The sequence below is a fragment of the Oryzias latipes genome, chromosome 12 (assembly GCF_053564925.1).
Source record: "Oryzias latipes strain Hd-rR chromosome 12, Olatipes_Hd-rR_3.1".
NCBI lineage: Eukaryota > Metazoa > Chordata > Actinopteri > Beloniformes > Adrianichthyidae > Oryzias > Oryzias latipes.
In genome coordinates, this window is record NC_136248.1 from 18886209 (window position 1) to 18907725 (window position 21517).

Consider the following 21517-nt stretch of genomic DNA (forward strand, 5'->3'; position numbering starts at 1 on the left):
ATTCCACAAATATATAACATTTTACCTGCAGTAATTATAAAGATCATTTTATGAGTGAGCTTTAAAAAAGAATGCTCTTTAAACAAACCTTTGTTCATTAAATAACTTTATTGTTTAAAGTCATCCTTAAAATAGGAGTGATGCAATATATTTATGCTTTAAAGCTGAGGTAAAAGGAGCTAATACATTAAAGGTTGACATACAAATTTCAATCTGTAATTAAAAATTACAGATTGTTGCAGTTTAAGTAATGAAAGATTGTTTTTCCTTACTAAACATTTTGGCTCTATAAGTAACAAAGCAACTTTTTGATTACTTGAAAAAAAATTTCCATGTTTGAAACCTTAAAAAACAGCTTAACAAAAGAAATGTTTTACAAAACAAATCTCCATTAAACTGCATATAGTTTAATGGTCTTTAATGGTCTCAAAGGTATTTCATCTCTTAGCTCAGCTCAGGTTTTGCAGATCCGATGCTTAAATCAAAAAATGATTTTCATAGAATCAGCTGGGGCGTCATGTCTGAAAGTGGACATCTTTCTAGTCAAAACTATTATGCGCAAAAAGCATGTTGCCTTCTTCATCGGCTCATCTTTACGTCACCCTTCCAGGATGTCCTCAAGGTGTCAGGCAGCTTCACAGTCTGTACCGTCCCAGATATGGTCTCAGTATCCTGCTGCATATGCAAACTTCCTGTGATCTGACTGAGCACGGAGTCCGTCTTTGTAACGTACCACCGCCTGCACCACAGCTCCAAAGGATTTGAGGTATTTTGTGTTGTGGTTTTTTGCTTTTAAACCATTCAGGATGTTCTGTGAACCAAAGAAAATGAGGAAATATTTTTAAAAATAGTACATCCAAATTTAGAATATGTGCAGGAAAAGGGTTGTTACTGCATTAATTTAAATATTTAAACTAGTTTAAGACTCTTTAGAGGAGCAAACTTTAATTTAATTTTTTTTAAAGAAAAGAGTATAATGTAAACATGTAAAAACTGAACAGCTCTGATATTTGAGGATCATTTTAGTACTTAAAAATCTAACTTAAACTTGAAGAAACGTGTGGACTTTGAAAATTTTATAAAACTCTTCTGGTTCCAATGTGATGGTTAGGGACCCACTCTAGTGAAAGTGATGTTTTTTGTGTTTCCACATGCTCTTGTTGCATTTTTCTCATGATGGACGACACATACATGGAAATTTATGCGGAAAATTTCATTTCTGAGTATTTCTTTATTCAAATCATTATGGAGCAGATAAAAATGTGGTTGGAAAAAGCTTGTTGGTGTCACAGAAACTATAACGGCAAACCACAAGCTCCCTGCTCCACTCCATTCTGATGCATCTGCTTGTAAATGACAAAATCTTGTTTTCCTCATCCGAGGTAGGATCTGGCTCAAAACCGTGTACTTGCTAGCCCCTTGCTAGCTGGGGCTGCCCAGCTAAAGACAGGATGGGGGTGTAAGGGGATGTGAGTTAGAGGGACAGATTTTAAACAAATGGATGATAGGAAGTGTAGGCAGGTTTACTCTGCACCACCGGTCCCGCCCAAAATTTTTATTAAACTACTCCTACTCGGCAAAAACTTTTCTTTTTTTTTTCCTGGTGCAAAACTATATAATCATAAATTATAAATCATAAATTATAGACCACAGGGAATACTTTTAAAATAGATCAAAAGATCATCGGACTAGAACTTTAAGACTTTTTAAAATTGACAAATAAGATGATAATGTTAAAGCCTTTTAAAGCGGACTACACCTCTTTCCTTGTTGCATTGAACTTCACTAGTTCTAAAAGATGATTGCAACAAATGTTTCACTGGTGCTGCTGATGGCTGAGTTAAATCATTGACTGTGTTTAACGCATTTATGCAATGTGCAAAACTGACTTGGTCAAAGTCTGGTTCAGCTTCTGTGGTGTTGGGCAGGAGCTGGTTGTGGAGTCTCGGATCTGACACAGCTTTCTCCAAATCATAGTCGAAGAACAGTGCATTCAGGATAACCTAAGAAAAATATTGAACAATTGGGATTTAGGACAAGTTACACAACAGCACACAGCTAGAGTCAGAGAAGTTTTACCTGAGCAATGGCAGTTGTGATTTTTGTTCCTCCAGAACCTCCAACAGCCATCTTTACCTTGTTGTCTTTATCAAAAAGGATGGCTGGAGCCATGGACGACATTGGCCTTTTCCCTTATGACAGAATTCAGAATTATTTAATTGTTATTTAATTGTTTGAATTGTTTGTTTTTGGTCAAAAATCCTGCTGTCGTTTGTTGTTACCTGGTTCAACAAAGTTGCTATTAGAAGGAGGAACACCGAAGCCATTTGTTATGAGTGGAAAGCTGAAGTCATCCATCTCGTTGTTGAAGATAACCCCTGTAGAGTTTGACATCACTTTGGAGCCCAAACTGCAAGAAAATATCACCCAATCCTAAAGCTATGCAGGAAAAAAACATAAAAATGTTCTGGTTGTGGTGAGAAGTCTTACTAATGGTTAATGGTGCTGGTTGCAGCCACAGCACTTCCATCCTCAGACACCACAGAAATGTGAGCCGTCCCATGATTATCTGGCAGATAAAAGTCTGGCCCGTAGTAGTTCACAGGCTGCGTGCTGCTGTCACTGATTTTTTCACGGAGAGCATCAGCAAACGATTGGGAGGTCAGGTTCTGGATGAGCTGTGAGAGAAAATAATGAGGAAAACCGTACCACAAAGTTATAGATATGAATTTGTCAAACCTAGAAACTAGAGATTTGAAGCAAAATGTCAAAATCATGAACATAATTTTATTTGTTAGGATTACATACGCTTCCAGCTAGGAAACTACTTCTGTGTGAGCTGTTCAGAGGTGGCGGCAGTCATAACAGAAATTTAAGTATGATGTGAATGATTTTTTTTCTTTCTCGTCTTTAAGTAAGATGTTGTCTGTAAGTAAAGCTTTGTTGTGTCCCGTATTAGATATCTAATTCGTAGTATCTTAATCTCACACCTTCCATCCTGAAGTTGACACAAACCACAAAGTTAGAAAATGTTTCTTAAAAACCACCAGGATCAGGACATAACAAGTTCTCGCTGACTCCCATGTTAAAAAGTTAGATTTCACACTAAAATAGACACCTTCCAGTCTGGTTTCAATGAATTGTTTGCTTTATGTTGCTTTTTTTTCTATTCATTAACAACTGTGTGCATGCATTTTCACAGATGAGTCACTTTGGTTGATTCAAAGCTCAAATGTTTACATTTTAGGAGTGTGTGTGTTTTTAGGAGATTGGTTTGACTCAACAAGGCTTCCTACATAATGTACCATCACAATTTCAGGAATTACACCTCACGTTCACAGTATTATTCTGTTTTATTTTAACTTTCACAACTTTGTGTCACATGTCATATCATTTGATTTATTATTTTTCCTTGATTTTTTGGGACACGTGTCCAATGATCACAGCACAGTCTAGGCCAGGGGGTTGTCCTTTGTGTCTTCCCTGGTGAACTTTATGTTCCTACACGCAGTCGACAAGAACATAAAGTTCACCAGGGAAGACACAAAGGACAACACCCTAGCAGTCGACAAGAACATAAAGTTCACCAGGGAAGACACAAAGGACAACACCCTAGCAGTCGACAAGAACATAAAGTTCACCAGGGAAGACACAAAGGACAACACCCTAGCCTTTCTAGACTGTGCTGTGATCATTGGAGAGGACAGACAGCTCCAGGTTGAAGTGTACAGGAAGCCTACTCACACAGATCAGTCCCTTTTATTTGACTCAAACCACCCTTTACAGCACAAACTAGGCGTCATCAGGACATTACAACACAGAGCCCAGGAGGTGCCCACAAGCTCTGACGGAAAGAAGAAGGAAGAGCAACATATCCACCAAGCCCTCCGAACCTGTGGATATCCCAAGTGGGCATTCACCAGATCCCAACATACAGGAAAACAAGACAAGAATGAACAAGAGCCGAAACGGAACAGTATTTCAATTCCGTATATCTCAGGTCTGTCTGAAAAACTTAAAAGGATTTTCAAACAACATAATATCCCAGTTCATCTCAAACCAGTCAATACCCTCAGACAAAAACTGGTTCATCCAAAGGACAAAATTCCCAGCTACAAACAGAGTAATGTTGTGTACTCTATCCACTGCAAAGAGAACTGCAATGAACAGTATATAGGAGAAACCAAACAACCTCTACACAAGCGGCTTTACCAACATCGCAGAGCCAACCCAAGTGGACCTGAGTCTGCAGTGCATCTCCACCTGAAGGCCACAAACCACTCATTCGAGGACAGTGAAGTCCGAATTCTAGCCAGAGAGAAAGGATGGTTTGAGCGAGGAGTGAAAGAAGCCATCTTTGTCAAGAAGGATAAACCTTCTCTTAATAAGAATGGTGGTCTCAGGTTTATTCTTCCATCCATCTATGGCAGTGTCTTGAAACCTAAACATAGCAAACCAGTTCCACCTGAGTCGTTAACCGCTGAAAGAGAGGACCAATGTGGAGAGTGAGTCACTGGCTCTCCAACCCCCAGCTGAGGACAAAGGACTATTAACGACCCGAAACCATGTAGGCTAAGTGGACAATACCTCCAGTTTCAGGTCTGACTCCTCCCCCATGGACGCACATATATACCAGCTCTTAGACCAGCTAATTCAGAATTGACAAAGCCTCTTGGATAAGAGGCGAAACGTCTTCTAACTTTAATAACCAAGTCCAGATGACATCCCCTAAACCTAGTACAATGGAACCAACCTGGATGAATGAGAGTCTTCATAGACAAGATTCTGCCTTGTTTTTGTAAATGTTGAGTCTTTACTAGAGTGTTGGTTTCATTTTTCAAATGATGTTTCATTGTGTCTCTTAAGCATTGGATGCAAAGATTGCGTCTATTTTTCTAGTTTTAGGTTGAAGAATTCTGCCAGATATGTATTAATTCAAGAGAGTTTTAATGACTTTTTACAATATAGGCTTTTCTGGCAAATCAGGATTTTAAAAAAAGTGGAACTTCTACAAACTTACATTATCGATGCTGAGAAATCTGGGATCTCCAAGGGACGACCTCTTTGCGTAGGCAAACCGATACGCCTCAACAATCCGGTGGAAGGTTAGGATCTTTTTCTCTGGACTTGCCACACTGTCTGCAGTGAAGTTGTATCCTAAAAAGAAGAAAACAAACAATTATCTTCAGAGGTGAATTCAAATGCATTACAGACTAAATGAGCTTTTGTTTTGCCTAAAAGCTGCTGTGACCAGAACAGAGACAGGAAGGTGTGCCAATTCAGTGGAATGATGGTCAGCGACAGAAATAAAATCTACAACCGGTCGACCGTGTCCAATTAGAGAAAAATTGGTGAGATTAGTGTTAGTGTGTGTGAGAGGAAAGGGTGGCAGGGAGAGTGGGTGGCCAGTCAAAGAAATGGAATTTTTTTTTTTAGAGAGGATAATTTTAGAAAAAGGATTGCCATCTAATCCTCAGTAGAAAATACTGTCACAGTTCTGACAGAAGGAAGAGACTTTGTCGTCACACACCAACACCTCCGATTCTATGTGTCACGTTGACAGAAGAGCAAGGATATGGAGACAAGTAAAGACAAGAAAGGTTACACCGATTCTTATTAGCGTTTTTTCAAGCCAGCATCCAATCAGCACTCAACTTTGGATGTAAATTCATTTAATTTGCTATTTGAATTGATAACAATAGATTTAACTTTACATAATGAGCTATTTGTAAAGACTCACTCCGATGAAAATTGTGTTTTTGGTGTTTTTAACATGTTCTTGTGGCATTTTTCTTATGATGAAGGACATATATTAAGAAAATTAAGCTGAAAAGAGCATTTCTGTGTTTTTCTTTATTTAAATCATTGTGAATCAGAAGCAGTTTGTAAAAGCTTGTAGGTGTGACGTAGAAGCTACTAGGACAAGCCACAAGCTCTCTACTCCGCTTCATTCTGATGCATCCACTTGTAGACAAATAGATCCATGTACGTCTTTGTTTTCCTTGTCTGAGCTGGTATCTGCTTCAAAACTGTACGGCTGGATAGCTCCAGTATTTTGTTTCACCACTGATGTTAGGTTGGGGGTGTGATGGGTTGTAAGCTATAGCGGGAGAGAGTGTAAACAAAGGGATGATGGGAGGGAGATGCAAAAAGTCCTGCCCACAACTCAGGGGCTAATTTTAAACGAACTACTGCCACTGAATGAGTCTGGGTAAAAACGGCACAGGGTTTAAAAAACCTACACATTTATTTCAGATGAGATGAAGTCACAAAAGCCTCAAACAGAGAAGTGATCATACAGTAATTCAGTACACTGCCAATAGCAGACTCCTTCCTTTAGGAGTGACTCGAAGGCAGCCAACATTGAAGCAGATTCTCTCCCACTCAGGATGTGTTTTTGGACCGAGCATCAAGGCTTACCATTCAAGATGTTTAATATCAGCGATAGCACGGGGCCGCTCGCGGGGGCATTGGGAACAACCATGGCGTACTCCCCCACGTTCACCCTCAGAGGGCTCTCATCTAAAACAGCCGTATAATTCTTCAGATCCTCCATTGTGATGATTCCGCCTAAACATGGATTGACAAACACTGTGAATGCTCACTTAAAGAGATGTGGGGGTGCAAATCCCCCAAATCCTGGAAATTAGAAATGCAGAGAGTATAACAACAGGAATATTACAATTTTGGCTTTGCAGTTGAAAAAACTCAATCTAATTGGCACAGGAAGCGGCCCTTTATCATTCTAAGACCTGCATTTGTCATTTTAACCTCTGATGATGACTCATGCAATCATTTAGGATCTTCCAGACAAAACTCAATCACTCAGCTCTGCTCTGTTGCTCAAAGACAAATAGATCCAAAATGAATGAGATTGTAGCAGTAAGTTGCAGGAGAATATATTTAAGGACAAGTGAAGCCCCAAAAAAACATCCCTAAATTAATATTATGGTTAAGTAGCAAAAATTAAAATGCATGTTACAAATTAAACTTAAAACAGCTTCTGTGTAATTGCACTTTCCACATTTTAGCCTTCAAAATTTAATGGAAAATATGAAAATCTAAGTTTTAACATGGTTTTCACATCAATTAAGCAAGAAAAAAACCTTTTAGAGTATACGTTTTTGGGTTTTGAGATCTTATAAAAAAATGTTGCAGTTTCCAAGATGATTTTTTTAAAGGAGAGCTACCTGCTGCTTGAATATCGTTCACAAGATTTTGGGCTAGTGAGCCCTCATAAAAGGCATCAGGACCCTCCTCTGCTATTTTTCTGTAGGTTTCTGCCAGTTTAGTAAATTTAATGGTCTTGTTTTCTTTTAAGACGTCGCCATCTTCCCCACAAAATACTTCACTGAAAGGAGAGAAAAGCGCAGATATGTTTAATGCATCCATTTAAAAGCTAAAATTAAAAAAAAAAAATTTTTTTTAAAGTGGTTGGGGGTTGCAAGTTGATGTCTCACCACAGGACTTTGTCATTCAGGATGATGTCTCTTTTGTCTGATATAGCAGAAGCCAGGGCCCTGCCCAGAGGAAAACCTTTTTCTGCCAGCTGAATGCTCGGCTGAAACAAATCTTTCCAAGGCAGTTTCCCGTGTCGCTGATGGGCCATCTGGTAGCCTCGTATCTCCCCGGGTACAGCAATGGCCAAACCACCTATAAATCAAGAAACATTTCAGCAGACATTACATCAGATATTGATTCAAACTTTGTTGCTGTAAGCAAAAGCTTTACAATGTTTGGAGCATGATTAGATTCCTGTAATATGGTTATTTTTTCATAATTTTCCAAGTCTGTGAGCTCAGAGTTTACCTGTCGTAGCTAAATCTGTACTATTTCCAAACATGTCCCTCGTTGCATTGTGTGGAGCCGTCTCCCTGGCATCAATCGTTTCCACTTTTCCTGAGACAAAATTACACATGAGCATTTCTTAAGCAAGGAGAATTGGTGGCTTTAAGTTTTTTAAGAATATGTGTACCAGTTTTTGCATTGTAGATTGTTAAGAAAAGCCCCCCGCCTATGCCCATACTGTGAGCATTCATCAGTCCAACACATAATAATCCAGCTATGGTGGCGTCCACGGCTGACCCTCCTTTTAGAAGGATGTCTCTGCAACAAAAAAATGGAAATACATGAAGAAATGAGACATTGCTTTGTTCATTAATCGTTGTTTGTTAATCAAGAAATGAAGATTTTGCCAAAAAATGACATTAATACATCTCATATTTTTATAATGATGTAAATTATAAACTTTATTTAACTGTTCTTAATTGCATTCGTTTTGTCTTTTTCTCTATCTCACCTGCCAATCTCTGAGCAGGGTCCAGCATCTGCTGCCACAGCAGCCTTCAGGTAGATCTGCCCATCAGCTGATGACTTTCTCCTCACGCCGAAGAAGACGCCCACAAAAACGGCAACAGATGACAACACCAGTGCAGCCAAAGCGATCGTCACTGTTTTCTTGACCATTTTTTTTTTTGTCGTTCTTCTTTTATGTCTGAAATGCAATAAAAAATTATCATAATTTAAATTTTAATACTTGAGACTTTGCTTTTGGAAGAAGAAGCTTTTTAATAAAGTAGAAAAGGGAAACATTAAATTTGAATAAAATCACATAACCACAAGAGTCAGAGCAGCATCTCCGATAGTGAGAATGTCAGAAGCAAAATGACGATTTCTCTTTGATAAGATCCTTTTTTTCCTCATAGTTCTTAACTATTGTAGCTATGGATAGGAAACACTCTTTTCTGCTAGAAAAACCCTGATTTATCCAATTCATTGCTCTTGTATGATTATCAGGAATTGTGCCTTTTAAATAAAACATATTTTGTCTTTTTAATTTTAAACAAGTCCTTGTCATTTCTTATGCAGGGATGAAATAAATTTGAATTGTTTTTTCTTCCTGTGTGCTGACAGCACAAAGCCTGCATTGCAACTGTGATTTAGTCTCGACTATTCAAGGCTAACCTGGGGTCTTGAAACTCAACAGAATCATGTAAAATGTCATTTTCAAAAAATAAAATTCTGTTAAACAAAGCAAAGCAAAAAAGATTTTTTTTTCCTGTAAACGTTCATTTTTAGACATTATGTAATGAAAACAAATGATTATGTCGTCTTATTTTATACACTTTAAATCTCTAAATCATTAAGGAAAAAATGCTGAAGTTGTGATTGAGTCTTTTTGCAGCACTATAACTCAAATAAATGTAAGAAAAAGGGATTTTCTCTTCATTTACACTGCCTTCCATTCAACATGCAGCTACACAACAAGTATCTGTATATAGACCTTTTTAAAAAAAAGAAAAAAATGTCATTTTTGAGGTGAACTATCAAAAAGTTGTTTAAATCTAATATATAATTAAAGGTTTGCATTAAAACATTGCAGGAATAAGGAATCAGCTTTGTCTTACCTTAGTTCCTCCCAAGCTTTCAGTGACAGGATGTGTGCTGAAATCGCCCACAGTTAAAAGGTAATGAGCTTATATCATAAAGCCATTAAACTTTAACCGGTTCCAAAATGCCTAACTTGCTCAGTCACTGGCGGGAGACAATGTAAAGGGAACAGAAAAGACTTAAGCAGCTGCATTGAAGGAAGAAATCACTATGTGAATAACCAATTTATGCAAAACCTTTTGATACCTGCGGAACAATCACAGCTCTCTGAAAAAAGAGTGCGTGATAAACAGATCTAGATCTTTGGTGAAACTAAAACTTCCCAGTGAAGATTAACCTGCAGAGGCTGCAGTTTCCTGGTGGTTCATTTCATATAAGTCAATAGGAGGGAAGCGCTTTGACACTGCAATCTTTACGCAGTACAGCTCACGCTGTAACATTATTGGGTTTGTATGTGACACCTTTGATGTTTACATTTTAATTAAGGTGCTACCTCACCGGGAAAAATGAGGCGTTTGCATCTGCGGGGGAGAAGGAAAAAAAACATGGAGGACAAACTGCAGGAGCACAGGGTGGAGGAGTGCTGAGCTGAACAAAGTGCAGCTTCACCAGTTAGACAGGTGCAATGCCAGGGACACCACACTGTAAATAAGAGAGTTTGTGTGTTTAAAGTGAATGATTTTCTGGGGCCTAATATCAGTGTCCTGAAACTGCTCCACTCAAATTAGGAATCTGTTCCAGTTCGGAGGATCTAAAGATGTGTGATGTGCAATTAAACACAATCAAACTTCAGACCTTTTGCTCCCTCTTATCAGTGTCTTCCTCGTTACCTTTGTCATTCTGATGGTGAAAACTGTATAGACTGATGTGAATGAGACACTTTCCTGGTTTTTCCATCAAAAATGTGCATCAGCTCACAAGCAAAAGTGTTGCCGGATCTGTTATAATATTGATGACTAATTCAAATAGTGTTTTTCTCTTTATTCTTTTGATGTTTTATATAAAATTCACTCACAAAAAATCTGCTAAATCTCACACATGCGTATCTGCAACCAAGGTGCAAAGAATCTGGAAGTTGAACTCTTCTTAGTCGCTGGAGACAGGTGCGGAAACACTTTGTCGCATTAGTAAAGTAACACACCACAAATCCAGTTTTGAAAGAAAAGATTAAAGAGCAGAGCACAGAGAAATTGAGCAACTTTTTTGGTGATTTCTTCTGATTTGAAAGTGTTCTAAATGTCTCATAAAGCAAACATCAAGTTTCCTTCAGGGGGTTTAAAAAAGAGGCAATGACAGCAGATTTTTGGACATTTTGCAAAAACAACCTGAAACAGAATCTAGAAATCACTAGCATTAGACATTAGGCTCTTAGATAAAATCCAAAACACATAGCAGCTGGTAAACTTGTGTCTTTGTCCCGTTCAAATAAACAGAATCATCTTTACTATCAGTCTGTGCAGGTTTCTCCTGATTCATCCCTAATCAGTTTTACAAGACAGACTGAAAGTACTAAAAAAAAAAAAGCAGAATCTGAAAGAACAGCTCTCTCTTGCTGAAGGCAGCAACTGGGATGCTGTCAAAGCAGAAACGCAACGCTGGAGGCACAAAAGACTCACAGCAAAGGAGGAGATTCGCTCTCCGTACATCCCTAAACAAAAAAACAAAAAAATTTCTACTTTAGAAAAATAAAAATAACTCTGACAGGCGCAAAGAGTCACTATGACAAATCTAACTTGAATGGGATGTGGGACCTCTCCATTACTTTGTAATGCAAGGAGTTCTCTCACAACTTAGTGGGTTGTCTCCTCTTGGTGATGTAAGAGGGTTGCAAGCTCCGAGCTTCTGCTAAATTCCAACTTACTCTGTTCAATGAGTTTCAGGTTATGTCAGGATTTCATGCAGCTTTAGGTTTCTGAGATCATCACGGCAAGAAAAAAACGTATAAATAAACGTGTGCACCGATCCCTGCAGAATTGAATTGAATTGAACTGAACTTTATCTCACATGGAGCAACAACAAACTATACTGATGATTATCTCTAACTGAAAACAGAACAGGACAACAGTTTGTCATGCTGATGAGTAAAATGAGCTGTAAAAACTTCATGTAGATTAAGAAGCATGTGAAACTTCATCTAAGAGTCATCTTTTTCATCACAAAGCTAAAAATAATGTTAACATTTCATCATTTGATAAAAAAAAACATGATGAAAGGAAGTTATGGCATTTACAAAAAATGTCTTTTATGCCAACCGCATGGAAAAACAGGAGAACAATGCATCATGTTCATGCATTGTTCTCCCCTGCTGAGAGACCCTTTTTGTCACTTTTGGCAGTTCAGGCATTATTCCCCCTCTGTTATAAACAGTGACAGCTGACTACACTTCTAACCAGATTTAATTGCAGCTGACCGCCTGGTTTGGGTGGCTTTGGGTGAATTTAAATTTAGTTCTTCAGCTGTGTGATCATCTCCATCTTGGCTGGATGTGACATCTCTGAACACAGGCTTTCAGTCATGTTTGGCTTGGTGGATTTTGTGGTGCTCTTCAATTTTTATTTGGTTTTCTGTTCTACCAGGAGTCAAAATCAAACAAGCTGAAGTCCCACTCAGATCATCTTTTGATCTATTTTAAAATTGTTACGAGAGGTCTTTTAGTTATGATTATGCTATAGCCAAAATCAAAAAACCTGTGTCGTTTAGGACACAGTTTCTGCAGTGCGGCAGGGGTTCATTAGAAATTCACCTTTGAGTTGTAGACGGAACCGTTGCCATATATTGGCGCAATCCAGTCGTACGGTTTCAAAAGCAATTTGTTGTTTTTATTTTATTTTAGTTTCATGACACAGAAGACAGATAACCTTTTTTTGTTGAATATTTTTAAGAGACCCATATAGTACAGGAGAACTAGGTGTGTCTTTGAAATACAAATAAAGCTGTTTGATGATCATAATAAAACTGCAAAATAATATGAAGATTACTAAATGCAATTTCTAAATCAACAATTGATTCAAGCAACTAAATTCGACTGCTTAGTTTTTAGGTTGCACTTCATAAGTTGTATTATTTTAATCATTCAGATGAAATATTGGGATTTTGAAATGCTTTTGGAAATTTTTACATTTATAAGAAAATCACTATTAGTAATCTAATTTAAAAGTTTGTAGGGATTGTTAATGCTATTCTTTTCTCTCTTGCATTTTCAGGGTTTTGCGTGTTTTACGACTGATTTATGCTGTGAGAGTTTATAACAAGTTTTTCCTATTCAGGTATAGGTCTGTCTGTCTGGTGTAGAGTCAGGTCAGGGTACCGTTTCCAGCATGACTCTCAGTCTGTGAGGCAGATCGCGATCTGATTGGCTGAGAGCAGGACCAGCTCGGAGTGGAGGCAAAGGATGCCACAGACTCCGACAGAGCGCGCGCGGATGAGGGCAGGGCGCGTCAGACAGACTCTCCCAGGCTGATGCTTCGTCTTCGTTTTGTCTCCAAAACTTTTAGCCCCACTTTCACGTCCGTGGACGCACCTGGATGCGGGCTGAGTGTGATGCTTTGGATGCGTGCCGTAAACCTCTCCTCCTCTCCACCACCTTCACCCGCGACGCATCCTCCCTGGAGTGATGGGCTCTAAGTTAACTCGGCAGAGAAGTCTTGATTTGGAGAGTAAACTGACCCAAAGGAGACGCCAAAGGAATGATCTTCCGAGGGAGAACGAGAGGAGCGCCGGCAGGACCGGCGGAGACTTCATGTTTACTTCCCTCATGATCCGCTCCGACAAGCTGCCGGGGATGCTGCGCAAAGCCAACCAGAGCCCGTATGTCAGACGGGTGGCTTGGGTCCGAGAAATCCAGAGGCTGCTCAGGGAGCAAAAGATGGAGCAAGCGGGGGAAGTGCTGAAACTGCTGAGAAAGGTAAAATAAAACAAACAAAAAAACACCTCGTTGATGGGAAAGTGTGCACCGTTTTTCCAACTTTATTTAAAAAAGAAGTTCACCAATTAGATTTAAAGAAACACCAAATAACAGTTGTTTTTTTTTATTTTTATTTAAATGATATAATCACAAATGGGTTTTCAGCTTGATTAAATATTAAATTTTCCTGTATAGCTACACCCAAATGCGTAGTAGATATTTATTAACTCATTAAAACTTAATGCTCCACAATCATTGGATGACATAAACAAGCCAAAGCCATAATGCTCAGGTATGCTGTAGATATTTTTTACAAATAAATTCTTTCAATCATTTACTCGTCCTCAGCTTATAAAAGTTAGACTTTGCACAGTAAAGTCATTGTGTTATAATGCTGACACGGTAAGCTCATTTAACAGGTTTTTAAATCGAAAAGTAAAAAAAAAGTTTGTTTAAAAGGTTATTTTTGTCGAAAAGCTTGGCTGATAAAACCTTGATTAAAAAATACAAAATCTGTTTTTTCTGGATAGTAAAACGGAACCAATTTTTCTGTCTTTACCTTCTTTTTTTTGTTGCTTTTTTTGCTTCCACACATCTTCACTTTGTGTGGCTTCATCTAAACTAGAGAAACAAAGTTCTAGATGTTTCGTTATAAAGCCCAGCTTGAGCTCTTCACCTCCTGGAAGCCGATCAAAGGAAAGCTGTTTGGAGTGCAGACAAAAGTAATTTTGATCAAGAGACAGACCCCTGTCATGAAATAAAAACTCCCTGCCCACCTGTATGGTGACCATGAATAAATCGCAAAGATATATGCAGATTAAAGCAGGAAATCAATGCAAATGTTACACTCAGGGAGAATAAGAAAAAAAGGAATGGAAAGCAGAATTGCAGGACTCATTCTTCCCTTTCCTCATGAACATCAATAAACGTGCATAATGATGAATTTTTTGTCTTCATTTACAAAATGCAGTTTATGCAAAATGGGATGTGACTCATGCCTTCTTTAAGACTTCATAGGGTTCATGTTTATTAAAGCAGTCCTGTCAAATCTTCCATAAATAAATAAATGCGTTTATTCGGAGATCAACATGTACACTTGTCGGTATTGAATATGGCAACTGCTCACAAAGCACAGCTTCGCCCTCCATCCCGCACTGAGGGGAAGCCAGAGCACAGCTATGTTGTCGGGGCTGAAGCCAAGAGTCTGACTAATAATACTTCAAGACGGTATTAAGAAAGAAAAAAAAAAAAGAAAGTGGCAGCAGATCTCCTTTTGCTGTGGTCCAACAGTAAGGCAGCTTTTCCCTTGAGGGATGGAATGATGTTGGGGTAATTACCCTGAAATGATTGATTTATATGCCTTCCTTTTTTTTCTTTAACCATACATATTATTTCAAAAGACGGGTATTTAATAATAACCACGTGCTGTAACTTCATCATAAAAATCCTTCAAAACAGAACGCCTGCTTTTACAAAGGAGGTCAAACCTATACCTTTTATCAATCCACAAAAAAAATATCTGATTAGCAGCTCTGGTTGATGATGAACTCTTCTCAGTTCCAACTGAGGAAGGTGAACTTACTGCGATTTTAGACATTTTAATATAGTATAAAAGAGCCGTTTGTCATTAACATTGTCAAAATGTTTTTAAAATACTTCTCTTTTTGATGTGATGTTAGAATGTAATTTGGTATTTTGTGGAACACATAAAAAGAATAACGTCATGGCGCAGCTTTCACTTCTTTTGACATTTCTTTACTGATGTTAGTCGTTACAAATAGCTTTCAATTGCACAGTCTTGTCTTTAGTTGCCTCTGTGCATATGCCAAAAAACAAGTACAACCTAAATAAAAAAAAAGAATTATAAAAATTTAATTATACAGAACTCTCCTTGTTGGTGGTAGTTTAACATTTTAGACACTATTAAGACTGAAAGTAAAATAAAACATCCAACACTTGTGATTTAACTTTCTCTGATCATCAGGATCTTGAAATATTGATTCTGCACTTTTTGTTTTGCAGAAGTAACAGGTTGCAATAAAAACAGGGATCTTAGGCTATACTTTGGGCAGAGTTTGTTGAAAAAGGTAGACCCATGTAAAACTAAAATGTTTATAAAAAACACTTTGATTTGAAGCATGAAGAAGTTACCACAGGCAAAACAGAAAGTGACCACTTAACCTTTGTGCTATCTTATGACCCCACCCTTACATTGACGTGTTCTCCCTGTAGCATTCCAGCCGGACTTGATTCAGACGATGGACTCAATGATAGTAACTAATGGACTATTATGGGGTATTCCAACCCATTTATTTACTCCACAGTCATAGTCACACCGTAAGAGCTGAAGAAAAGCAAACCAACAAATTTACAATAATTCCTTTTTGATTTACAATCATTCTTTACCTCAACTAGTAGCGTTAGATTGTTGAATAACTTCAAACAGAAACATTTTTTGTTATTTTACATAAAACAAATTGAAAATAATCACAAAATGTATACAGAGTACACATAACCAAAAATCATACCTGTTCGCCTTCCAGCTAGATGCCAAAAACAAATTATAGCTTTAGACAGTAATCCGTCTGTCATTTGTCTGTTTCCTTTGTTGCCGTAGTATCAGCTGTTAACCATTTTTTTTTGTTTCTGTTGAACTGACACAGGGATTTCACAGAAAAAATGGGAGTAGGTGGGACCTTCACAATAAAAGTCCTCAAAACAAAATACACATTACAAACAATAATACTTTTTTTTATCATGTTCTTTTACATCTTCAGCATACTTCTTTAGAAATTAAAAGCATCTTCAATCAAAGGAAATGTTAAACAATACCGGTAATAAGAATACAATTAAAATGGGTCATTTACACTCCCTACCATGACATAGGTGAATAAAGGTGGAGAGGATTTCATGTAATCCGTGGACACCAGTGAAGATCACAAATCATTGAAGAAAAAATGTTCAGCGCACTCTCTTGTGTGGTCTAGATGACCCAACTCCCAATGTTAAAGGGTTACACAAGGGTTACACGAGCACCTTTTTAACTCTTAGATCCTCAGCCTTACATATCACAGGCCAATCTGAACTCTGATTAAGTCATCGTCTCTCTGTAAGTCTTCAATTAAAAAGTGAAGGAAAATGCTCTGTCCTACAGAAGAGTAAATGTTTATTTGCCGTCAAACATGACCTTCAATGTCAGTGATGTCACAACTTCTTAAATTTCAAATTTTCTGGCAATTCTGTAGAAATGATGAAGGTCCAATGATTTGCACTGATATTGTAGACCTACCACGTTTAGAATAAAGTGAATGATTTATGAGACAACATGGGTATGTTTCTTATAAATTAAACCATTTAACAAAACAACCTAATATGGGCTTTTTTTTTTGTTTTGTTTAATGTACATAAGTGCAGTGATAAGCATACAAAAGCTCAAATGAGTAGAAAGAAAAAAAAAACATCCAACCCAGTTGGCGATCACATGTAAAGTCCGGTAAATTCAGATATCTAGCCTGGGAAACATGAACCAATTGGACTTCTTTTTTTATTTTTGTTTTATTTTTTTATCTGAAAGATATGGGAGTGGATAAAACCTGATCCAGTAGCAAAATCTGCTTGACAAAAAATAGCACTGAAGAAAGCTAGCTCACCCCATAAGGTTGCATCTAAATTGCTTCCCTACCCCTACGGCTTCTCCCCATCCCTACATTTATCCCTTCCAAGTGGAGAGATATGAAAAAAATAGTGTCTTCAAATTCGGAAGTTACTACCGCTCGATGATGGCATCAATAAGTCGCAGTCATCTACGTTAGCTGCCAGCGCTCGGAAATACGTAACATTTTCGGTTTTATAACTTTCCAAAATCATGCAAAAACAAAAAGTCAATACTTACCTTTAGGAGTAAGCGCAACACTAATCACCATAACTGCAAAGGGATAGTCATCCCTAAGTCGTAACGCCTGCGCCTTAAAAAACACTATCGGACTCCACTAAAGCTTCAAATGCCCCTAGAATTTAAGCATTAGAGAGGAGCCAGAGGGCTAGGAATGCGATTTGGATTCAGCCTAATTCTCCTGCAGGTGATTAGCATCTTCTCATTTATGTGGATTTAAATTGCGAGTGTTAATGTTTTTGGATCACTTTTGGTCTGTTCGGAAATGTGTTTACAATCACACTGTAGTGAGTCTTCTTGCAGCGTTATTTTTCAGGTAAACAAGTGTTTGTGTCTTTGCTTCACACCAGAGTTCAGATGAGCTTTCACAGTTGCCAAACATACCAAACTCTGAAAGCTCTCAAAGTTTGAAAAAGGCCAAGGGTAATTTCCAGCTAATTTAAACAGCATTAGACTACTGCGTGCAGACATGACCTCTGACATTAAACACTGCCTGTATGACAAATGTTAATAAAAGGTCCCATAATAAATCTGTCCTACTCAGTCAACCTCAAAACGACACATGGTGTCAGTGTGTTTTAAGGCTAAAGATGTCCAGTCAGTGCATCTTCACCCATTGACACCCTTAATCAGGGTTTGGGCACATTTTTTGACTCATGAACCACAAAGGGTTCTAAAATTTGACAAAAGGGCGGACCTGTGACTTTTGTTGTCATTTTTATTTCAGTTGCACCAATGGGTTGATGTTCTTTAGGGAAAAATGCAAACTTGGAGAATTTCAACACGTGTTGGAATCACCGGAAAAATGAATGTCCATCTCGGAAAACACAGGAACATCAGAGAAAACAACAAATCTTCCCACACCACACGAATGCGGAACAACTTTCTGCTACAAAGGTCAATGTATTTGCAGTACGCCACATATGTGGAGACATCAGAGTTACAGGGAATTTGAAATTATCAATAAGGGTTCTAATTGTGATTTATTCCGATTTGGCGTGCCAGATTAAATAGTTTGATGGTCCACATATGGCTTTAGGTTGCACAGCCCTTCCGTAAAAAAACACTCAAACAATAACAATGATGAAAGATTGTTTTAATAGAAATGGATAGACTGTTAACTATTAAAGCAGAGACAAGCTTTTACTCCGCACTTAACTGTTTCCAGCAGCTCACTTTTCCTTGATAAGGAAAAAACACATATGCACTTTGGTATTCTAACCCTAGCTTTTTTGCCAAGTGCCAAGAAACAGAAGAGGATGCTGGATGCCCTATTTGACAGACCAAAACTGGCAACTGTATGACTTGCCTTTGTGTGTTCTATGTAACTGGATTCTAATGAACTGCATGTGTGGGAGGATGTTCTGCATTTTGAACTCATCGTCTTATTCAGATGTTTTGTGACAAAGCCGATGTCGGATTAGATATGCAGCTTTAACGAGGACATTTGTCAGGGGACCCGAAGGCTCACAGGCATCCTGGAAGTGACAAACATTGAAAGAGCTTTCTTCCTTTACAATGAGGAATCAGCAGAGTTAAGTCATGGAATCAGATCGTCATGCAATTTATTACAAGTGCTTCCTTTTTTTGTGAATCCTCTACAAAAAATGTCTGGGGGAAAAAAAATCTGTTGTATTGAATTCTGCACCTGGCAAAAACAACGACCTCTTTAACATCCATCCCTGCCTTTGGACACCCGGTTTGTGATAGCGTGAAGAACAGCCAAGCATAAGGGAATCCCACAGATCTCCGCTGTAATAAATCATCTCAAAGCTGAAGAAGGAGAAAATGCTGATGGGAGTTTTCCTCTTTGCCTCTTCTGTGCCTGAGAGCGTTATGGCTGTCAGCGCTTATAGAGAATTTTATACACAGCTGCAGCCTCCAGCCTGCTATTTGAAAAGCCTTTCAGTTTTATACAGCGGAAACAGGCATTTTATTCAGCAGCTTCACTGCCTCTAAAGTTGCATCGCAAAACAAGCGGAAGATATTCCACTGAATGAAAGTTTTTTGTTCTTTTTTTACAGTAAAACCAGTGATCTTGATAATGGAAACGTGCACAATAGCAGAGGCATGGAGGTGGAAAATGGAGATTATCTTGAACTTTCTTTCCCTTGTGTTTACACGTCAACCCTAAAACGACAATAATATATCAGCTGAAGACAAGCTTCCTAAACACTGATGATGATGTTACCAATGTTATGGTCAGAATGTTTTGTTTACATTTTAGGTGCAAAAGAAAATCCTCTAAAGATAATCTAAGTATCACCACTCTCTAAGGATGTGTCCCGGTTCGATAAAACATTTCCACTCACATCATCCTTATTGACAGAACCATAAGACATGAACTGCATCAAGAACTCATTTTTTTCTAATAGAAATAAGTAAAAACTGCTAATACGATCACAGAAACTAGCCTGTAATTGTCCTCACCAGAGTGAAAGTGTAATAGTTCACCCACTAACTATATTGCATTATGAGCTCCTTAAACAAAACTAAGTTTTATAAAAAATCTGTATAATAAACTGTATCAGATGCTTACCATTGTAGCTCTAAAGGGAACCTCTGATCAGCTTCAGCTCAACAGCATAAGATGACAGGGGATAATGAAGAAAGCTTCTAATCTATTTCCAATCTATTTTCATGGAAAAATCCATTAAACGCATTTGAGGAAATGTAGATTGTTATGCAGATAGGGCAATGTTCAGTTTGCTATTTTCTTTCTTTTTTTTTTCTTCCTTCAGGATCTGGGACTACAGGGGTCGTCACTCAATGACATTCTGTACAAAAATGCTGCTTTTCTTAACCTGGTGGACCCCATTTCTCATGAGCTGCTGGTTCGTCTTGCTCGAGACCTGCAATGTCCAAAAAAGGTGTGTTTTGATTGTGATATTTGAATAGAATAAAAAGAAAGCAGTTCTCCATTCAGAGCCTGGAAGAGATTTCATGTTTATTTTTATTTGTTGTGTTTTCTTTTATAATTTTTTTTTACTCACGCATAGAAAGCAGGTTTTCAGATAAAAAAAACCTTAAGAAAAAATTTGAATATGCTTTTTTTCCTAAGTTACACACAAAAGTCTGCTAGATTAACATCAAATAATTGTTCAAAGAAGAACCTGAAGTTTGGGTTTTCCCAGACATCTGTTCCCTAGCTTTGGATGTTTGGTACATTTGGTTTCCCTGCATTAAAGAGAATGGGCATGAGTCCAGAGGCCTTTGCGATTTGGTCAGTAAAGTTAGTGACCACAATAAATGCAGATCTAGGCTGGGTCAGCCTAGATTTGGCACCAACCACAATAGCAGCCCTGTGGGGATTTTGGCATGTGGCTGATAGATAACCGATTTGTGTGTTTGTTGACAGATGTCATCTCTTACAAACAATTTAGCTATCCTTGGAATATTAGCCAGGGTTACTTTGGGGAAACCAAAGTCCCAGTCCGATCAGTTTCTCGTCCATTTTCAAAGCGTTCCCGGTGGTGTATTAATTACGATTATGCCGTTTTTAGCCAAAATCAAAAAACCTGTGACATTTTCTAGGATATAGTTTCTCTCAAGTGGGCAGTAGTTCATTAGAAATTCATGACTGATTTATGGACGGGACTGTTGGCATGGAGCAATCCCCCCCCTCCCCTTCCCGTTGCTGAGAGCTCTCTGTTTACACGGTTTCCTGCCAACTTTCAGCCCTTCACACCCCCAATCTAAAATTAGAGGTGCAAAATAAAACGGTGATCAATATTGGAGCTGTTTAGCTGTACAGTTTTGAGACAGATGCCAGCTCAGACAAGGAAAACAAAGACGTACATGGATGGAGCAGAGCAGGGAGCTTGTGGCCCACACGACATATTTTCTACGTAAGAATTTCTTAAATTCAAACTATGTTTTTTCATCTGCTTCTGATTCACAACAATTTGAATAAAGAAATGCTAAGAAATTTTTCGTTTTGAGCTGAATTTTCTTAATATATGCTCTCCATCATCAGCAAAAATGACACAAAAACATGTTAAAAACACCAAATATAATTGTTTTCATTAGAGAGGGTCTTTAAAAACTTGATTTTAATAAAAATATTACAAAATTTATTTAAAAACAAAAAATTACAAAGGATTTATCAATGAATAATAAAAAACTGTGGACTTAAATTCTGACTGAATAGAAAATATCTGTTGATAACTTAGAGAAAACACATGTGAAAGACCAAGCAATAGGCCTTACCTATATCTTGTAAAATAGAAAATGTCAATGTCAGACCTTCACACTAAACAAAGTTTTTCATAATATCCTAATATCAAGTTAAAATTCATGAGGTCAGATGAATAAAGTGTTTTGTCAAGACT

General features: G+C 37.9%; 2 protein-coding genes across 3 annotated transcripts in view; one reads left to right on the forward strand and one right to left on the reverse strand.

Moving 5' to 3' along the window:
- Positions 1 to 88: 88 nt before the first annotated feature.
- ggt1b (gamma-glutamyltransferase 1b) lies at positions 89 to 15968 on the reverse strand. 2 transcript variants are annotated; one of them, NM_001252235.1, is given in 13 exon segments: positions 89 to 811; positions 1890 to 2003; positions 2080 to 2192; positions 2283 to 2410; positions 2491 to 2678; positions 5021 to 5157; positions 6421 to 6570; positions 7191 to 7351; positions 7461 to 7653; positions 7810 to 7899; positions 7976 to 8106; positions 8300 to 8494; positions 9408 to 9451. In NM_001252235.1, coding segments are annotated over 12 exon segments (1719 nt in total). In that variant the 5' UTR covers positions 8467 to 8494; positions 9408 to 9451; the 3' UTR covers positions 89 to 664.
- Positions 12754 to 21517, forward strand: part of lrrc75bb (leucine rich repeat containing 75Bb) — a 30895-nt gene continuing 22131 nt past the window's right edge. Inside the window, exons 1-2 of the mRNA XM_004074932.5 lie at positions 12754 to 13294; positions 19928 to 20056. Of these exons, the coding sequence (XP_004074980.1) occupies positions 13004 to 13294; positions 19928 to 20056 (420 nt within the window). The 5' untranslated portion in view covers positions 12754 to 13003. The remainder of the gene's footprint in view (positions 13295 to 19927; positions 20057 to 21517) is intronic.

Coding starts and splice junctions, on each gene's coding strand:
- ggt1b (XM_078955461.1), bottom strand. CDS start 8,466: ATGGTCAAGAAAACAGTGACGATCGCTTTGGCTGCACTGGTGTTGTCA. Junction 7,352..7,460: donor CTGAATGACAAAGTCCTGTG/GTGAGACATCAA, acceptor CTCTCCTTTCAG/TGAAGTATTTTGTGGGGAAG. Junction 2,193..2,282: donor TAGCAACTTTGTTGAACCAG/GTAACAACAAAC, acceptor TTCTGTCATAAG/GGAAAAGGCCAATGTCGTCC.